The sequence below is a fragment of the Dermacentor variabilis genome, chromosome 5 (genome assembly GCF_050947875.1).
Source record: "Dermacentor variabilis isolate Ectoservices chromosome 5, ASM5094787v1, whole genome shotgun sequence".
NCBI lineage: Eukaryota > Metazoa > Arthropoda > Arachnida > Ixodida > Ixodidae > Dermacentor > Dermacentor variabilis.
This window is the reverse complement of record NC_134572.1, coordinates 59469420-59488771: the sequence shown is the minus strand read 5'-3', so window position 1 is coordinate 59488771 and position 19352 is coordinate 59469420. Positions and strand designations below refer to the sequence as shown.

The 19352-nt window shown below is 45.5% G+C and overlaps 1 protein-coding gene across 3 annotated transcripts in view; it reads right to left on the bottom strand.

Moving 5' to 3' along the window:
* Positions 1–1640: 1640 nt before the first annotated feature.
* LOC142582640 (beta-1,3-galactosyltransferase 1-like) overlaps positions 1641–19352 on the bottom strand; it is a 67298-nt gene continuing 49586 nt past the window's right edge. For 2 of the 3 annotated variants that reach the window (XM_075692554.1, XM_075692553.1), the window contains one exon: positions 1641–4561. In XM_075692554.1, coding sequence (XP_075548669.1) covers positions 3434–4552 — 1119 coding nt within the window. In that variant the 5' untranslated portion in view covers positions 4553–4561 and the 3' untranslated portion in view covers positions 1641–3433. Of the gene's footprint in view, positions 4562–16981; positions 17024–19352 lie in introns of those variants that run through there. The other variant, XM_075692552.1, reaches the window with a different exon arrangement.

The following is a 19352-nucleotide window of genomic DNA, read 5'->3' as shown; positions in this document are numbered from 1 at the left end:
CTGACGCACCCACCATTGAACGACGCTCGCCCGTGCGCCGATAACGTCGGGCTATACACATACGCGCCTTTGACGGCTGCTTCGCCGGCGCTTGGTCGTTCAGTCTCGCCATGGATGGCGCACCGGATGGGCCGTCTGTGCGTGCGCTTGAGCGCACGCGACAGGCTGCATCCAATAATCCAGTAGATATAGCTAGACGGCAGGCTGAGAAATCTCAAGCAAACGCAAAGTTGCCTGCTGAAACCCCGGAGCAAAGGGAAGCCAGTTTAGCACGTTATAGAGAAGCTTACCAAGCGCGGATGCCTGACAAGATCGAAGCTACTGCGACCGCCTCCGTCGTTCAGCAACACGAACAACAACAAAGAGAAGGAGACGAAGCCGTGGGTACAAGCAACGACATCCGCAACGAACGTTTGACGAACCACACACTTCGGCTGGCGGCAAGTTCGACTGCTAGGGCCAGGTTTTACAGCGACTTCACTGACAACCAGTTCGGCAGCGTGTGTAACGTGTGTGAAAGACTGTGGCCTAACCTTAATGAAACACCGTGCGCATATATAGTCTTTGCAAAACCAAGTCAAATAGACCTTTCGAACGTGATAACTAGGCTTACAAGAGCTAAACCTCAGCTAAATTTTTTTTCGCGTCCTTTATCTCCCCCGTTCGCTCCGACAACTTGCGCACCAACCAGCTCTATATTTTAGACGATTTAGACAGCGCGAGGTGCTGCGCGAACGCATCAGCGGCTTATTCATCCGAAATACCTGCGCAGGTGCTACCATTTTGCCGAGTCTGTGTCGCACGCACTGCAGACTGCACATAGGCTTCCAAGCGCAGAAGTTGCGTTATTCAAGCAACTTGAGATATAGACATCACATCACACAAACTTAGATTTCTATCCTTTAGGAGATCCTGTGACTTGCCGTATGAGATGCTTATGTTGCTTTGCTTGCAGATCATACGGCTGAAATGCTAAAACACCGCGAAGCGCTTGGTAGTTTTCCCAGTAATCTGCTCCTATGCTGGAAGTGCGTGCGCAGCTCAAGCAGAACCACCGGACTGGATGCGTCCCGATTTGATTTCAGTTTAATGCATGTTTGATGTTACTGCTATTTCTTGTGTTGCTTTGTCTTTCTGACATTGCTCTTTATTTCCCACGTAATGAAAACAAAATTCCGCTATGTCTAAGTGGTCACCGCATCCAACTCTCAGCTGCCCATCAACGAAGTGGCTTAAGCTGAACACTCGAAGTAGCAGTGGCAAAAGGCATGTTTTGCATTGCTCGTTTTGAATTGCGTGAGCATGTAATGTTAAACAGGCTGTCGGGGCAACCACAGTGCGTGATAATAACGAATGGAAGCGGTGAGCAAGCTCGATAACTTTAACCAATTTGAGATGGGAAACTCGAATATAAGAACAGAAGTTTGCAGATTAGAATGCTAAAAGAATTAAGCGATATTCTAGGTGAAACTAAATGCAGCCATTTAAGCGGGGAGTAGAAATAGCCTCACTAGCTTCCGAGGCTTAAAAGGTTTGCAGCAAACCATCTAATGAAACGAGCAAGCGAACTACGTAATCGCACCACAGCCGTAACTATCGGCGGCGGAACTTCAAAGCGAAATTTGGAACTGACAAAGATGGTCTTGGAACAGCATCATATTACTTTTTATTTTCAGTGGAATAAAATTCTTCAGGGAATTCATGAGGTGCAATAAAAGAACATACTTGCACTTCTTTCTTGGTTTGAAGCACAGCCATAAATAAACTTTTGGCACTGGTCTGTGAAAAAGACGCACATAGCAGCGCAAGTCGATGTGACGACTTGTAAAATTTCTAACTTCTCCGATTTTTGAGATTCTAACACATAGCACTGTCCTTGTGTGGTAAGAAATAACACAGACACAGATGATGGCCTTTGGCCCTCTTCATCACCTGACAGAAACATGGGCAAACACCGGTGTTCGACCAACAACATTCCTCGGAGACTATTTAGCTCCGCCTGTCTACCATGAACATTATATCAGAAGACTATAAAGGTGGCCACAGAATCCTATATCTGCTTGTACAGACGCTCTCACTAGTGACTTTTTGTATATACGCTAGCGTTCTATAACTAAGCCACCCATACAGTGGTGTGCTTCTTGACTATCAATATCTTAGGCTGCGCTGAGGTTTACTTATATAACTCTATGAAAGTTATGCCACACGAATTTAATATGCAAACTAACACGGACCACGTAAATTTTAGCATTGGCTAAACCTACTAAGAGGTGTTGAATTTTCTCATGCAACGGTGAAATAGGAACAGTAATAAAATCACAATATAAGGCCGACTTCACAACCAAACAATTTTTTAAAATCTGTTCTTCTGTCACAACCGCAATAACACCTACAATGTCGCCGTATTGCGATTCAACCGCCAGAATTTGTGCACATATGAAGTTACGCAAAAATAAATAATAACCAATAAAATAAAATAAACCTACAGGCATGTTCGGGCTAAGCGCTCGACAAAAACGAAACTCCATCGCACAAAGTAAGCAAACACTGGAGACATTACATTGTGACAATCGGGCAGTCTGGATGTACTGGGTGCGAAATGCACCTTAATTCCTAACTCCACGCGGCCATCTCCTGTGTCACTTTCCGAAGCGACTTGCACTCCACTGAACTTGAGTGAAGTTCGAAATTTCGCATGTAATGTGCTTGTGAGCTAACTGTTTTTGTCTTGGTCTGTGCTGTCGATACCTCAAAAAGTCCTTACGGGGTATCCGTTTCCATTAACAAAAAATAATAATGATGTATATCGACGGAACATTTCTGGTCCCTAGGTATACTGGTGTGATAACGTTCTGTCTCACGCAAATGAGTGATTGCGTACTTAGCGGCACAGTGCGCCGAAATCGCCACACAGTTGTGGTGTACGGCGGTATACTTTGAAACAACACAGCACGCAAAACAGGCAAATTTCTCGGACGGTGAACGATCTGGAAGCGCACACTTGCATACAAAACGACTTCCTAAGCATAATAGGAAGAAACGGACAATTTAAATTAAATGGCGCCATGTAAGCATCATGAGACGGCGCAAAATAATATGGCGAAAACAACCCCGACGCTGGGGATGGATTCTTAAGATCACATAAACACGAGGTGCAGAAAATCAGCAGTACGACTGCACTCAATCGATGTCGCTCAGCCGTGTCCATAGCATGATGCCCGGTGAGTGTGCAGCAACGCGCTTCACGAGAATTCTTGGCAGGTTCGCGAGATGTCGCTCGGTACGAGCGAATTGTGACACAACCAGCAGTGATCATGGGGAAACTATCAACTGCGGCGCTGAAACAGCCACCGAACACGTAAACGAAACCGAGAAGAGGGAAGAGCAGTACGAAAACAACACAACATACAACAGCGTCTCCATCGCCTCGCCGTCACGTGACGGCAGACGACTTGCGACAGTAACAGAAGTATGCGAAGTCGAACAAGAGCCGCTGGCACACAAACTCGGTGCCCCGTAGCTGATCATGCAAGGCGAACATCTCCTTGGCGGTCGTGTAGTGCGCGGTCACCGCCCTCTTCACCTCGCACACGGATTCGATGCGCAGCGAGTTGAACCCTTCGACTAGGACGCGACGCACGCCGATGCTCTCGGCGCACGAACCGGTGATGTAGGCGTCCTCGATCGGGAATGGCCTCACGTGTCCTGTGGCCCGGTACAGCGCATCAACGACGTCGCCTCCGATGACGTAGGCTGAGCCACCGACGTAGTCCGGATAGATGTCGCCCGGGTACTCGTCGGAGGTCACGTACCACTTGTTGGTCAGGTCACGAATTGGCTGGCTCACCTGGTACACCTTGCCGTAGATGGCGTCCGCGGAGCGGGACTGCATAGCAGCGAAGAAGTTTCCTGCGTTCAGGTACGTGTCGTCATCCACTTTGACCACAAACCGAGCGCCGGGGCAGAACTGCGTCGTCCACCGGAGCATCATGATGGACTTGAGCGTAACGTTGCGGTACGAGTCGAAGAACCCCTCCTGAATGACGTCCCCGTGCACCGAGGCCTCGCTCTCGACGGCCGACTGGAGCCTCGAGTCGTTACCGGCGCCCAGCAGGAAGGCTAGCCGGTTGCCGGTGGACGCGAGGACGTCGCGGCCCCAGGTGTCTCGAATGGCATTGCGCCGGTCGACGTTGCCCATCGCGGACGATATGAGGAATAAATAGTCGATGCGGTGCCCATGCTTGTCCGTGCCGTTGCCGCGGCACAGTCGCTCTTGGTTGATGAGGTACTCAAAAGGCTGGCTGTACACACGGCTGCTGGAGAATGTTCGCCGAGCCAGCGGCTGCTGCTGAGACTGCCTGTAGCCTGCTGCCTGGGACGCCAGCGGAAAGGGAAGTGGGTGGGCCGACGACTGGCGCCGCGTAGCGATCACCCGATTGTCATGGATCCGCGTTGCGCTGCTGGTGAAGTGAGCCAGGCTGGCGAGCACCATGACAGCGGTCACGCCAGCGGCCGCGAATCGTGCGAAGCGCCGTTTCCTCAGGGACCACATCGGGGAATCCTGCGAGTCGGAAGGAAAAAAATGAGAATGTGAAGAAACAGCGTTAGTTCATCGATAGTTCAAGAAGCAGAGCCTTTAACGAGCCAACAGACAAGGCTGACATGTTACATCAACAAAAATTGAGCCCCTCGGTTTACATTCTTCTCGAGCATTTATGAAACGTATACACGGTGCATCACGGTATGGTAAATGCGTGTAAAGAATGGGAACTACTTCATGCACCGTGTATGGAAATACTGCGCCGTAAAACACTGCAAGTAATACGAAGTTTGCTTCAAATTGCGGCACGATAAGATTTATTTTGTTACATCCCTGTGCCATCGATTTTGAGAATTTAATGGTCTTATTGTTCTTTCTTTATATTACCAAGTTGAAAGTATCCTTTAGTTGTATCATATGCAAGATACGTTTTTCCCTATTTCATGCTCAAAGTGTCCACTTTTATTATCACCCCCCCCCCCAAAAAAAAAGAAATATGCACCATAAGTCTTACATATTGTAATCCCCTATGATTAATGGTAACATACGAACTGTCATGCGGGATACGATGTAATCGCACGGGAGATTGGGGGAAGGGGAATTGAATAGAATTCTGGGGCTTTACGTGCCACAACCACGATTTGATTATGAGGCACGCCTTAGGGGACCCAGGATTAATTTTGACCACTTCCCTGCGTCTTCTCTAGACCGAAATAAAGTTATCTACTCACTCACTCACTCACTCACTCACTCACTCACTCACTCACTCACTCACTCACTCACTCACTCACTCACTCACTCACTCACTCACTCACTCACTCACTCACTCACTCACTCACTCACTCACTCACTCACTCACTCACTCACTCACTCACTCACTCACTCACTCACTCACTCACTCACTCACTCACTCACTCACTCACTCACTCACTCACTCACTCACTCACTCACTCACTCACTCACTCACTCACTCACTCACTCACTCACTCACTCACTCACTCACTCACTCACTCACTCACTCACTGGGAGTCTTTAATGTGCCCCCAATGCATGGGACACGGGCGTTTTTTGGAAGGGGAATTAAATAATACAGAGGTTATAAGGCATGAGCTGTTATAATAGGATATATCCGCGTTTCTATCATGCGGATATGTTTACACTACCTTTCTAAAGATACGTGGAACCGCTAGCTAGAGGCGAAAAAATCGAAATGCATAGACATCGCACGCGAGCACAGCATTTGTTGAAACCATACAGGACAATAAAGAACACAAAACATAGAGATAGGACGGAGGCAGCTTATGCTCGTGCAGAATTTGAATACTGCACTGGATAGCTTGTAGGTACAGTCACAGTTACCAAACTATAGACTCTGCTAATTACCTTCTACACGGTTTTCTCGCGGCGATGATGGCTAAGAGATGGCGCCAGAGTAGCACGGAAACGCACGGCTGCGGCGGCTGCTGTGAATCGCACCCACGTGTCACCCACGTGTCGCCTCTCGCGATCTCCCGATTAGCGAGGCAATCGCGCCCCACATCGCTCCGTCTGAAGCATGCCGCACGACACAGATTGTCCACGCCAGCGAATATATGACGAAATGAAGACACGTATAGAGCTGCGCTGAAATTTTTGATTAGGGGGTATCGTTATCGTCGGTGAATTTTTTTTCTCTTGAATTTGCGAGGCATTACCTGTGGCGTAGCACACAGCATTCAGAAGTACTCGTTCAACTCGCACTCCGTAGAACAGCGCTTAACTGGCCAAAAAGGATTATTACGCAAGAGTCGGAATTTGCTCACCTCAACAATTTCAAGCAGTTAAACTATCAAATAAATGGAGAGAAAAAAAATTTTGCCATGCCATTATTTCAACAGCAGGTCAGACAACACGTCTGTGCTGCCAGCATCAGTGTGAATCATGGATGGAGTTATATGCCGACTTCTGCGTAGGTCTTAATGTTACGCTAACGATTAGACTACTAGAATCGTCCAGCAATGTTTGACTGCGCCATAGTGTGTGTGTGTGTGTTTTAAATTGATGCATACAGCACAAAGAGAAATACTGCTTTGTGCCCTCAACAGTTTAAAATAAAGTACCAGTATAATGAAAATTGGCTTTAGAGTTGCTGGGCAAGGAATTTAAAGATTTTCTCGCCTCCTACGACTGCTACATTGGTTTTGCCTTTTCTTTGCCATGACTCCAACTAAATCAAGGATAAAGTGGCCGAATGTCAGCGCAAAGCTTGTAGTAATTATGATGAGCTAGCGTTGTTGTGAACCCATGACCAGCTGTCGCAGCTTCATGGTTCAGTTGCAACGGCAGGCATATCCATTGGTATCAGATCGTTCGAGGTTGTTGCATTCGATTCCATAACGGGGCACCAGCTACGGCATAATTCGCCTTCACCGCAATGCTTGAAGCAATGTTCCGAAATTAATGCTGCACATGCAAGTGAATCTGGAATACGTCATGCCGCAATATACACAAAGCCGAATGTAATCGACGTTATTCAATCCTGCCAGCGACTGCTGTTGGAGTGTTCTATAGGCTTTCTAGGTGCAAATCCACCCAGATGAACACGCACGACAGTAAACTACATTGTAAAAATGTTTACACCCTTAAGGGTGTTTTCTTGCCGCACTTCTACCGTTGGGGCCTTACAAACCTTGCTTCTTGTACCGTTAGGGCCTTGCAAACATTTATAGATGACGACAACGTAGGTCTAACTAGACGTGCGATGACAAAAGAGGTAGTTGAAAACTACGTAATCATTCTGACAGTCTTGGGCACACAGAAATATCCGACAGGAGAGTTTCATATCTGTCCCTGTGAAATTCTCTTGTCGGATATTTCAGTGCGCCCAGGGCTGTCGGAATGATAAGGTAGTTTTCATCTACGTCTTTTGTCGTCACTCGTTCAGTGAGAGCTGCGTTGTTGGCCTCTATAAATATTTGTATATCCTTAACGGTAAGCGTAGCACCAATGCGACAAGAAAACACTCTTAAGGGTGTAAATATGTTTACAGCGTATTTGGAAACACCCTTTTACCAGCTGCTACAAGAAATGTGCATGCTAACCTGTCTAACAAATCAGCAACCGGTACTGCGAACTATGAGAAGATAACATATGTTTAGTGTGCATGTTTGAGGCTGCCTGTTCCTTCAATTACCATTCGTGAACACAAACAACGAATACTAGTTTTCTTACCTACTCTTACATGTGACATCTGGGTTTCGACTCCCTGCTTTATATAAATCATCGTACCGATGTTATAACTTACCGCCTGATAGGCCTTCGAGCCATTCCCTCAATAATAAATGTTTTTGCAACAGTATCTCAAAACGTGCAAAATGATCGGACAAGGAAACAGACAAAAAATTAAATTGTGGGGTTTTACGTGCCAAAACCACTTTCTGATTACGAGGCACGCCGCAGTGGAGGACTCCGGAAATTTCGACCACCTGGGGTTCCTTAACGTGCACCTAAATCTAAGCACACGGGTGTTTTCGCATTTCGCCCCCATCGAAAGGCGGCCGCCGTGATCGGGATTCGATCCCGCGACCTCGTGCTCAGCAGCCCAACACCATAGCCACTGAGCAACCACGGCGGGTTGCTGAGTGGCTCAGTGCTCAGCTCAGTGCTGGTTGCTGAGTGCTCTGCAGCGGCAAACAGACAAAAAAGCAGCAACGGCAAGGCGAAAAAACTTTAAAAGGTACAACTGAGCTCAAGTGAACAGCAATACGTGTAAGCGCACGCAGTAAGAGTGCATTAATGTACAGCCGACACCCGTAAAACATGTCCCAATTGCACGACTCCTGCTACTAGGCGGACGCCTATCACCTCCTGTCATGGCGATATAAGTACACTGGCACTCGGAATATTAGGCCCAATATGGCCACGGAGCCCCGACTCGAGCCTAATTTTACAGAAGACTGTACTAGTCGGATAATTCACAACAAATTCGCAAACTATCGAAGTATCTGCAACATAAAGGTCTGCTTGCGTTTATTTCATACCATTTAAATAAAAGATATTTACAAAACGTGTCATGACGCTAATCCGCCGAAATAACGAAAAGTCTACAAATACTTAGCCACGTAATTGAAGAGTCACCAAAAGCTCAGCGAAAAGCACTGTACTTCACCGCAGTGTTTACAATGCCCACACCTACTCACTAGTAAAGTGAGTAGTACCTACTCACTTTACGTGAAAGGTCATCAACGTACGCTGACTGCATATCAATCACAGAGCGCGCCAAATTCTTCGTCGCACTCGCTTCACAACACTCTGTCAAGCCCATCGAAGCAGAATCCCTGCCGTGCACTGTTTCGCTGACAGCTCGGTGGTGAAGTGGCGGGTTTGGCATATTCGCAGCGATTCGAAGCAGCGCAAAGTCGCTAGAACGCATCTGCGCAGCCGTGGCACCTTACCGTAGAACCCGCGTAACGGCAGCTCCGCTACGCTCTTTACGTAATTGCGCTGCGGCGCAGGGCAAAAGAAAGGAAGAAATACAAAATTAATGTCGTAGGGCACGCTCGATAGCCCAGAGGCCGCTATTAATCCATCGCCAGTATAGGACAACCTATAAATGGAAATCACGTGCTCAGAAACTTTGACGCACCGCAGCGGATTGCGAGCGGCAGAGGAGCACGGTTCGTGAGGTGAATTGACGTGCACTTGCAGTAATCAAGGCGCAAAGAGAGCACGACATCGGACACAATGGGAGGAAAGGGGGGCACGGTCGAACATCCCATCAGTCGAAAGGTTTCGTCGAACCTGGCTCTCTCTGCAGCCGGATGTGCTTGAAATGCGGTCGTTTCCCCACGTCAGTTGTGCGTGATTTCAACCAGTAGATCACTTGGATTTGGTTCGTGTACAAGTGTGCCGGTGCGTGTTATGTTATGAATTATGCATGGCAGTGAATGCTGGCGATTACAAAAGCCCTGTGGTATACAGGGGTCCGCACACCTCTTATACTGTTTGGTTTTCGTACTGGGCCAACTTGATGACTGGAAACATTCTGTTTCACCGGTATTCAAAAGTATCCTCTGGAATAAAACTGTTTTGCAGATCGAAATAGGAATATTTAAACGGTCGATATTTGTTGATGAAAACAGTTAGTAGTCATTGAAAAAAAATATTCAGCACTATACCTCATAAGGTGCCAAAGTAGGCTTGAATTATAAGTATAATGTCACGTAAAAGAGAAGCACCCTACAGAAACAGAATAGGGGAAAGGCAGGGAGGTTAACAAGACGCACGTCCGGTTTGCTATCCTGCACTGGGGGAAGCGGATATTGCGATTAAAAGAGAGATAGAAGTGAAAGAAGGCACACAGCGTTTTTGTTTTTCAAAGCTGCAAATAGAGGATGCACACGAAAATGGCTGAGTGGCTGGCTTTCACACAGCGAGCTTTGGTGTGCATCGTGCTAGTAACTGACGACGGCGCTTAATTGTGCGGCACACAGCGTCTATATGATAGTTAGCGGCGGTCTTGTTTTCGAAAAGGCGTTCGACGATCAACGTTTATCAGGAGTGGGTTAACCATGCAATTATCTTACGATTTTAATATTCGAAGTGGGCCCTTTAATTGCCTGGAATGCTAAGAGAGGAGCGGCACACGACAAGTTGTACACAGGGTGTTCCAACTATCATGCAGGAAGCTCTTTCAAAATGCGGATTATTCAACCCGAATAAGACCACGCGTATGTTGTTCAGAGTGAAGTTTAGGAGCCGTCAGTGTTGTTTGAATAGTCTGACATCTACGTAGTTATTTAAAGGTAATTAGGTCGCTTTCAGTTTTGTTGTTTAATCGTCAATACGTCCATTAGGGAGTTGTAGAGAATTGTAAGATACGTCAAAATGGTGTTTCCAGCAAGGTGCACACATCGCGTCTCTTATTTTTCCGCCAGAGAGTGAAATCCCGGGAGATATGAAAAAAAAAAAAGATCATGTGACTACGCGCCCGCGCTCACGGGATAGCAACGCCATCGAACAGCCTCAGTGGGAAAGCAAGCTGTTCCTCTACTACTGGGTCGATGAGCGAGAAAAGCAACCCGCATGTTCTTTCCATGACGTGCCAACAGCTCCCGTCAATTACTGTGTAACAACATCAACAAAACTCCTTGCCCTAAAAGACGAGCCAGAACGGCGAAGACGCAGCTCAACCGGGATGCACTATACCTTGTGACCCAGTTAACGTTAGCGAATGTGTTCAACGAAAAAAATGATAAAAAATAACGTGGTCCAAGATAAAATTAGAAAGCTTGAGGTGTTATATTGTCAGAGGTCTGACGACTGCACACCGTAGGTCTGATAATTATAACTTGCACCATGTTTTTTAATGATCTTTTTTCAGTTGAACTGCCTGGCTATGAATTTTAGCTAGGACCCCCAGATACGCAGTGCGCCATCCATCTCACCTAGTCCTGCTAGCCCACCCACACAGCTCACCATCCACACTGCCGTACTGTATCGCGGAGTAACTCGAGGAGCAGCCGAAACCCGTCTTTCCTAAATATCCAAAATCATCGCGGGAAGAAAATGTCACTCGCGCTTGTGTGCGGGGTCATTCTATGCTTCAGTCCATCTATCGATGCTCTTTACGTTCAAAATAAAAATTCAGGACGCTATAACAAATAATGGTAAATATATTTTCGAATGCACTTTTACGAAACAACGAGGACGTGAATCCACAAAGATTTTAATTTGTAAGTACTCTGACATTGGTCGGTCGCCTTCGCTAATACGGCCAGCATCAGGATTGGCTGTAATTTTCTCTTCGACACAATTCCAGAGTAAGAGCTTTCTTGTGAACACGGGCCCCGTTCTGATGTCACCCAGAGCTTGACAGTGCGCACCAGACGACGACGCGCTAAGTTCTGTTTTACAGCGCGACGTTGGAGTTTGCGCTTACTCTGGGCTGTAGGGTAGGGCGGCTTCAGTTTTGTGCATTTCCTTAGTCGCCCAACGTAGGTGCGGTGGAGGCTGCAACGAACGCAAGTGACCTAAGACTGCCTGCTTCACCGGTCTTTTTTGATCAATAAATCATGCTAGCAAAGATAATGACGCCACAGACACCCCGCTAGGCATGCACGGTAAATTCAGTGACTATACGTCTCTTAAATAATTTTCAACGCGGAGATGAGTCTAGCCTTCTTGCGTTTTTTTGTGACATGCGTGTAATGTCCCACTACATAGTGTTAACTTATGGTTAAGCTAAGAGAAACTACAGGTAAAGGCGCCGAAAAGTGGTACTAAACGCGCCAGTGCAGAGCACGAAGGTGACCACGCCAAGCCTTACATATATATACGTACGCACTTGCAACAACCTAAGCGCGAATTCTAGCATGCGGTGAATAATTCTATACGTAAAGTTGTGAGAACGCTTTCCAACTTATAGCAACGTCATGCCTTCCTATAACTCCGCACAAGAACGGCACGAGAGCAATCTTGGAGCCCATAACACGTGACCGTGCGTTCCTTCACCGCAGAAAGCATCTCTACCTTGCTTGCTAACTGCTAGCGCTGAGCCGTGCTCCCGCATGGGTTGCAGAAGATAGTGCCAGCCTTTCCTCCTTTCTCACAAGAACCACATTTCTCTCTCTCTTCTCTCTAACTGTGTACAACATGCGATTAGAGATACGCGTGACAATAAGAACTGGTTCAAGGAAGACGTACAGAAATGCTGTTGCGGACACCGTTACATTCCTGGCAGGGAGGCAGCGCCAGCTGCCTATAAGCAGGAAACTTGTCACAACAACACATCTGTCATCTGTTTGGCCGCCAGCTGGACCGTAGTGCGCGCTCCGTTGCCCGCGATCGCCTTTCCCACCCGCCATACCGTCAAAAACAGGCTGGACAATATGACGGGACCTTGCAGTACACAGTGCTACAGCAACGCTTGTGAGCAACGCATCTAACGTTGATATTCTGGGAAGGACACTAACGCTTTAAGAAAGAAATGTAATTCAGCACGCTACATAGCAGCTTTAGTTTCGTTAAAACAAATGAATGTTGTACGGTCACTACAAATTTAGTTAATTAACATTAAGGACAAAAATAAAGCTCGTCATTTACTGATATACATACCGCTAAATCTACAAATGACTTTTGCCAACACTCGCCATGCCGCCAGTTCCTCTCGTATTTTTTTACTTTCAAAACTATTATTTTTATTTTTAATGTTCTGGAAAGCATCGTATGGTAGAAGTTACAGGCCAAATGGAATTATGGTTATAGAACAAAACTATGATAAAAACTGAGATTCACGAGAGTTAATATAAGAATCTACCAACTCGTTCGAAGAAAGTATAGCCAAACTTATGTACAGCATCGTTGCCATCCTAGCTCAAAAACGATACTGGCGACCCACGCAGACTTTAGGCCCAGATTTTCTTGTTCTTTCTTTCTTTCTTTTTCTTTCTTTCTTTCTTTCTTTCTTTCTTTCTTTCTTTCTTTCTTTCTTTCTTTCTTTCTTTCTTTCTTTCTTTCTTTCTTTCTTTCTTTCTTTCTTTCTTTCTTTCTTTCTTTCTTTCTTTCTTTCTTTCTTTCTTTCTTTCTTTCCCATCCTCTAGGATAAAGGCGGTCGAGGTAAAAGCTGCATGCAAACAGCATGAGGATCCTTCGACCCCCACACAAGCAACAACAATAAGAGGCATACGCAGATGGTCATCTAATTCTGGAGCACTTTTATAGGGCAGCAGATAAATATGAAATATGAATTACAATATAGAGAAAACAGAAATGTATATAATGCACATTTCAAGATAATCTTAGAGCTTCAAAATGAAATAATACAGAATTCTAGGGCATTTTCACAGAGCAACATATCAATATGGATTGCAACACACTGGAAACAAATGTATACAATGCAAACTTGTATATTGCATATTATAGCTTGTATACTGTATATTGTATGTATTTTCTAGCTTCAATATCAAACAATTCAGAAATACGTCAAACAATGTGGTCAAATTAATGCAGTGTTAAAACGTGTTAGCGAGTGGTGGAACATACTTACTAGGGATGGCGGTTTACGAGCAATTTGAATTCTGACAAAGTTAGGTTGCGAATTTTTATGCCTCTATCATGGAAACTATTCAGAAGTTTTGGCAGGCGACACTGAAGCATTTGATCGCCATAGTTAGTTCGGGATCGAGGAACTTTCCACATCTCTGTGTGACGAGTAAGTCCCGCAGGTTGACACTGTTCTAAATTAGCTATTTCAGCGAATGTCTTGCAATGTCTGCGATGACTGAGATAAAACTGCTTTATTAGCCATTGGGTATATATATTTCGAATTTTTAGGAAGATTATACTTCTCAAGGCCAGGCTCCATGTGCTCTGTATATGGTAAGCTTTCAATAATACCTATTTTTGTAGTAGCAACAGTTTGTTAATGTTCAATTCAGTTGTCAAATCCTATACCAAATGGCAACACTGTATACGGGAGGCTAATAATGCATTGTATATTAAGAGCTTTACTGACTCAAGAAAAGTATATCTATTTCGACTTAATAGGCCTACAGTGCGCGACGAAGTTACCTTGTGAGCGACGAAGTTAACTTGGTTATCCCACAGTCAATGGCAAGAAAAATAAACATCAAGAATCTTCATTCATATCTTCATAGTACTAGCTATTTCAATCTGTGCTGAATTGAATGTTACACTTAAGTCTGATGGAATATGTGTACATTTAGTGTGGAAAATAACGGCTTTTGGTTCGGTGGCCCTAACTTTAAGGAAGTTCTGCCCATGTGCTCAGCTTTCGAAGAAATACATTTGCTTGGCGAACAAACTTGTTGGAACAGACGGAGGATATAAATAGGCTAAGGTTGTCAGCATACATTATAATATTTGCCTCTTCATGGAAGTATGCAACATCATTAACGTAGAGGTTGAAGAGAAACGGGCCGAGTATGCTCCCTGGAGGGACGCTTGAAACTATTTCCTTTAAACGTGACTTTAGTTATTCACACAAAGTGTTGTCTGTTTGCTAGGTAAGACTTGAAAAATTCTAGTGCGAGGCCTCCCATACCGTATCTTTCAGGTTTTTGAAATAATATGTGGTGATTAATAAAATCGAAAGCCTGGGTAGAGTCTACAAATATGCCAATGGTCAGAAGTTTGAGTTCAAAGCTACGGAGGATGAATTCTTTTGGTCAAGAAGCGCAAGCTCCATTGACCGATCTTTTTTAAAAACCGTACGGAGCCTTTGAGAGGAGTCGGTATTTCGAAACAAACGAGGACAACTGCGTTGCAAAAAGTTTTTCTAAGCAACCGGAAAACATTGGGAGAATAGAAATTGGTCGGTAATTTCGGATGTCTAATTTATCACCCTTCTTGCAGGGCTACAACTCTTGCAATCTTCGTTCGAGAAAGAAATGTTGCTGTGGGAACACACAAATTGTAAATATAGACTAAAATAGGAGCTATATCATGAATGACATGTTTGATTGGTCGTTTCTGTAAGCAAGCGGCGTCACAGCTGGAGGTGTTACGAAGGTGTTGGAATATTTAACGAGCGTCTGCAGTGTTCCACGGCTGTAAGAAAGTTGTGTTTTGGTTGAAAGGCAAACGACTTTCCAGTGGCTCTGATGCCTGCATAAGGCCTCTATGCACCCGCCGTGGTTGCTCAGTGGCTATGGTGTTAGGGTGGTGAGCATGAGGTCGCGGGATCGAATCCTGGCCACGGCCGCCGCATTTCGATGGGGGCGAAATGCGAAAACACCCGTGTACTTAGATTTAGGTGCACGTTAAAGATTCCCAGGTGGTCGAAATTTCCGGAGTCCTCCACTACGGCGTGCCTCATAATCAGAAAGTGGTTTTGGCATGTAAAACCCATAATTTAATTTTTTAAGGCCTCTGTGCACGAAGTAACGATTAAACGCATTTACCACTCTTGTTCAATTGTTACATGTCCATCTATGGATTTTTTGCCTATGTGCTCAGTGGTTTCTTTCCGCCCAGCAACAACATTTATCTTCTTCCACAGTTTGTCGCAATTTCCTAGACAACATAGAACGTGTTGCAAAATATATGAATTCTTCGTTCTCTTTAATTCTTTAGACAGTTTATAACGGAAAATCTTAAGCTCTTGAAGTGTACAGGTTCGTGTATTGATGAACCTGGCAAAGAGCCTTTCTCGCTTTTTAATTTTTGTTAATTGTTTAGTTATCCACAGCTTTTTAATGCTCTTGTGGCAGATCGTTTCTTGAGAGACAAAGTGATTTCTGCACATTTTAACAAATTTCTCTAAGCATATGTTATAAGCCCACTTCAGCATTAAATTCAAGAAAAATTTCGTTCCAGCGCACCTGCTTAAGTTCTGAGTGGAACATTTCTAAAGAACATCGAGTTATTGATTGGAAAGTGATACCTGTTCTTCTTAAATTACGATTACTACATCTGATGCTAACAAACAAACAAATGGACATATGATCACCTATCGAACTACTTAAAACACAAGTTGTAGTGCATGACAGGTCATAATTCGTCAGAAAAAGGTCAAATATAGTCACAGAAGTCACTGACTCTATAGCATTGAACATCCATTAGGAGTAAGTGCTCCTTCAAAACTCATTTTCTTAGCCGTTTCCACGCTCATATCGATATTGAAATCTCCACCAATGATGACCCTTTGCCTCCTCTCGCTCACTGTAGTGAGAAAATGATACAAAAAGTTAAAAACGATGATAGATTGCCGTCAGGTAGACGATACCACACAGCAAGAAGGATTCCATGGGTATCAACACACAACATTTGATAGTCTCAAGTAATACAGGAAAATTCAGGTAATAGGCGCCACGACAGAATCATCTACTGATACCGACACACCTCTTCTACGTGTGCCCGACCTATTCAAATAAAATGTTTTCTTTTTAGGAAGCTTAAACTTATTAACATGATTATTATACCGGGTTTCGCTTAACATTACGACATCACAGCACGCCTTTATATAAACAAGAAAGCTTTTTAGCTCGTCTATTTAATCTTTTGCGGACTTTACATTCATGTGTAAGAAATTTAATCCCTTTCTCCGAGTGCGGAGAAAATCAAATCATTCATCCGTAGCAACGTGGCCTAAGTGCACCGTGGTGTCAGAAAACAACCAATTGCAGGCGAAAAGCTGCTGCTGATGAACTCAGGTTTTGAATGTCTTCCTCGCACTTTATCACGACCGCCGTATCACCGGACGCACTGCTCATAAGTAGTTTACCGTTTGTATACCTTAAGACCCCGAGTGCTATTGCAAATCATGGTGGTTTTTATTCTCCACCGGTCATATTCGGGTAAACATTCAATTTATCGTGGCAAATTAAGAGCCCCGACGCCAGGGCGCGACTATGGGCTGTCTAGAGAGCCCACGATGGGGCGGTCGGGAGTGGCCTGACTGTCCCAACGTGGGAGCGGCCCGCAGCGCGCTGAGTCCCGTACCTCAGGAATTTCATGAAAGTTTTGCATCCATCCGTCCAACACGTCCAGCACGACGCTTCGTAGGGGCTACGGAGATCTTGCGAACGAAACCAAGAGCCATGCGGCGTAAAAATAACGTTGGAGATGTGCATGCCGTTCCTTTTGTCACATCAATACCTAATGGCTTGGGCAAGAAACGCGCCAAAGTGAGCACTCGAAAGAAGCTAGATGCAGCCTGAAACGCAGGGCTGCTTGCGGCAGCGCTCTTTATATAGCCTATATAGACCTGCATTAAGGAAATAGAGTATTTCTGAACGAACCACTTCCTTGCATAGTTGAAACGACAGCTAAATCTTCCAGTTCGGGGCTTGGTTGACACCTATATTTGCAGTTCGGATGGGCTAATACACGAAGGACACATGAAGAACACCCAAGACGGTGCCTGTTTTACTGCGTTTCTTAAAAAAAATATCATTGTGCGTCAACGTTAACGTGTGACTCTAGTCTCAGTCTGCACCCTATCACCCTACAGACGCGACACTCTTCGGAATAACGCATAGCCCGCCTAATAATAGCCGCAGTCTTCGTCGGTTTAAATGGCTTCTTCGATCTCTCCTCGACGGAACGACCCCTCGCAGACAGTTTCAACGCAACGACAGGCGTTACCACTACGGTATGTAAAGGTTCTTATTGTCAAGTGGTAGTGACGGTTACGAAGACAGCAAAACTGTGATTAACGAAACGAGCCTTTTATTGGGCGAAGTTTTGCCCTCAAAAACAGGCTACACTCAACGAACAACGGTAGCGGCAAACACGACCGGCGGTCGTCGAAAATCTGATCAGCGGGTCAAGCGCGTCGGCTTTTATAGATCAGCAGTCGAATGTTCTAGTGTAATCGCTGGGACCAGCGTTCCTTCCATAAAGTTCTATATTATTAGCCTCGCGCACAAATGCAATCAGATTACACAAGGTTCGGTCACAGACAGCGGATGGAAGCATCGATCACATTCAAGAAACTTCCGATGCATGCAGGCGCGTCGTGCGCTGTGCAATAACATTTGTTAGGCGGTGAAACGTGCCACCCGATAAAGACAAGCAAGTACACGTGTCATTATCTAGAGACGTGGACTGCATATATGACATTCTCGCGGCACACAATGCAGCCCGCTGTATAACAAAATTCTAAGCGTCAAGAACGTTCGCGCACAATCTACGAATCCCGAGAGTCTAGGACTTGCGTTGTCATCGACCGCATTAATGTTTGCAACGTTCAGCGCGGTGACCTGGTTCCGGTGCCCGGAGAGGATGTTCAGTGTATTGTTGAAATTTGGTAACCAAACCTGCTTGGCGCTTGCTGCAGGCGTATACTCAAATACGATCATGGCGGCTGTCAAATGGCTGCAACTACGCCGGTTTTGAAATTAAACAACCGTTATGCTAATGCTACCATTTTTTGTTATTGATGACTTGCCGACGCTAGAAAAGGTCAGTTCAGAATGAACGCTTTTATGGAACAGATCACAGTGAGTTGGAATACAAAAAGCCCCCAACAATTCGCAGGCACTAGTACTCACATGAACAATGCATCCACAAGATTGCCAAGGAGAGCACTACTTTTATCTGAGAGCGAGTAGAAGGTTTATTCGAGGAAAGACAGAGAGGTCGTCCTGCTGTTTTATCTGAAGGCAGCTCATGTACAATCGATAGGTAGACGACCTGTATGTAGATACTGCAATGAGATAATTTCGCGCCTATCTAATGGTGCACGACTGAGTTTATTTGAAATGTTTGGCGTACAATTCCTCACCAACTATTATTAGACATCTTATTTTATTCCATGCGCAACCTCCGGCGTCTTGCAGATTTCTATAGCCCTGATTTAAGTTTTGAAGATAATTACAGCGGTCTTTTTTAATTAACCGAATTGTGCACGGAGTGTACATATTCCGAACAAGCGAGGCATTGCGGGCTCCGCCTTCGCCGGCCGGCGACGGCACCAACGTCGGCTTGACAGTATCCCGCACACACGCGCGTATCATGCAGCGGGCATTCCCAGTCGGTCAAGAAAACTCCGCCTGTTACTCTCGCTCAACTGACGAAAATCAGCCTCGAACAACCGCCGACTTTCACACGCTGTCCCACAAGGAAGCAGGTGGACCAATACTAAGCTGGTCAGAGGCCAATTCCGAATGTCATAGTAGATAGACTGCATTAACGCTTGTATTATATAATATCAGTTGCACTGGCGAGCCGGACGTTAGCGCTGCAACCAAAACCGACACTCGAACGGGGACTCCGTGTACGACAGCACGAAGTCAAAGGACAAGCTTTTCGGTGCAGTTTCTCGCAACATTTTTTGGTTCGAGTTACGTACCGGTTGTGTCAGCTATGG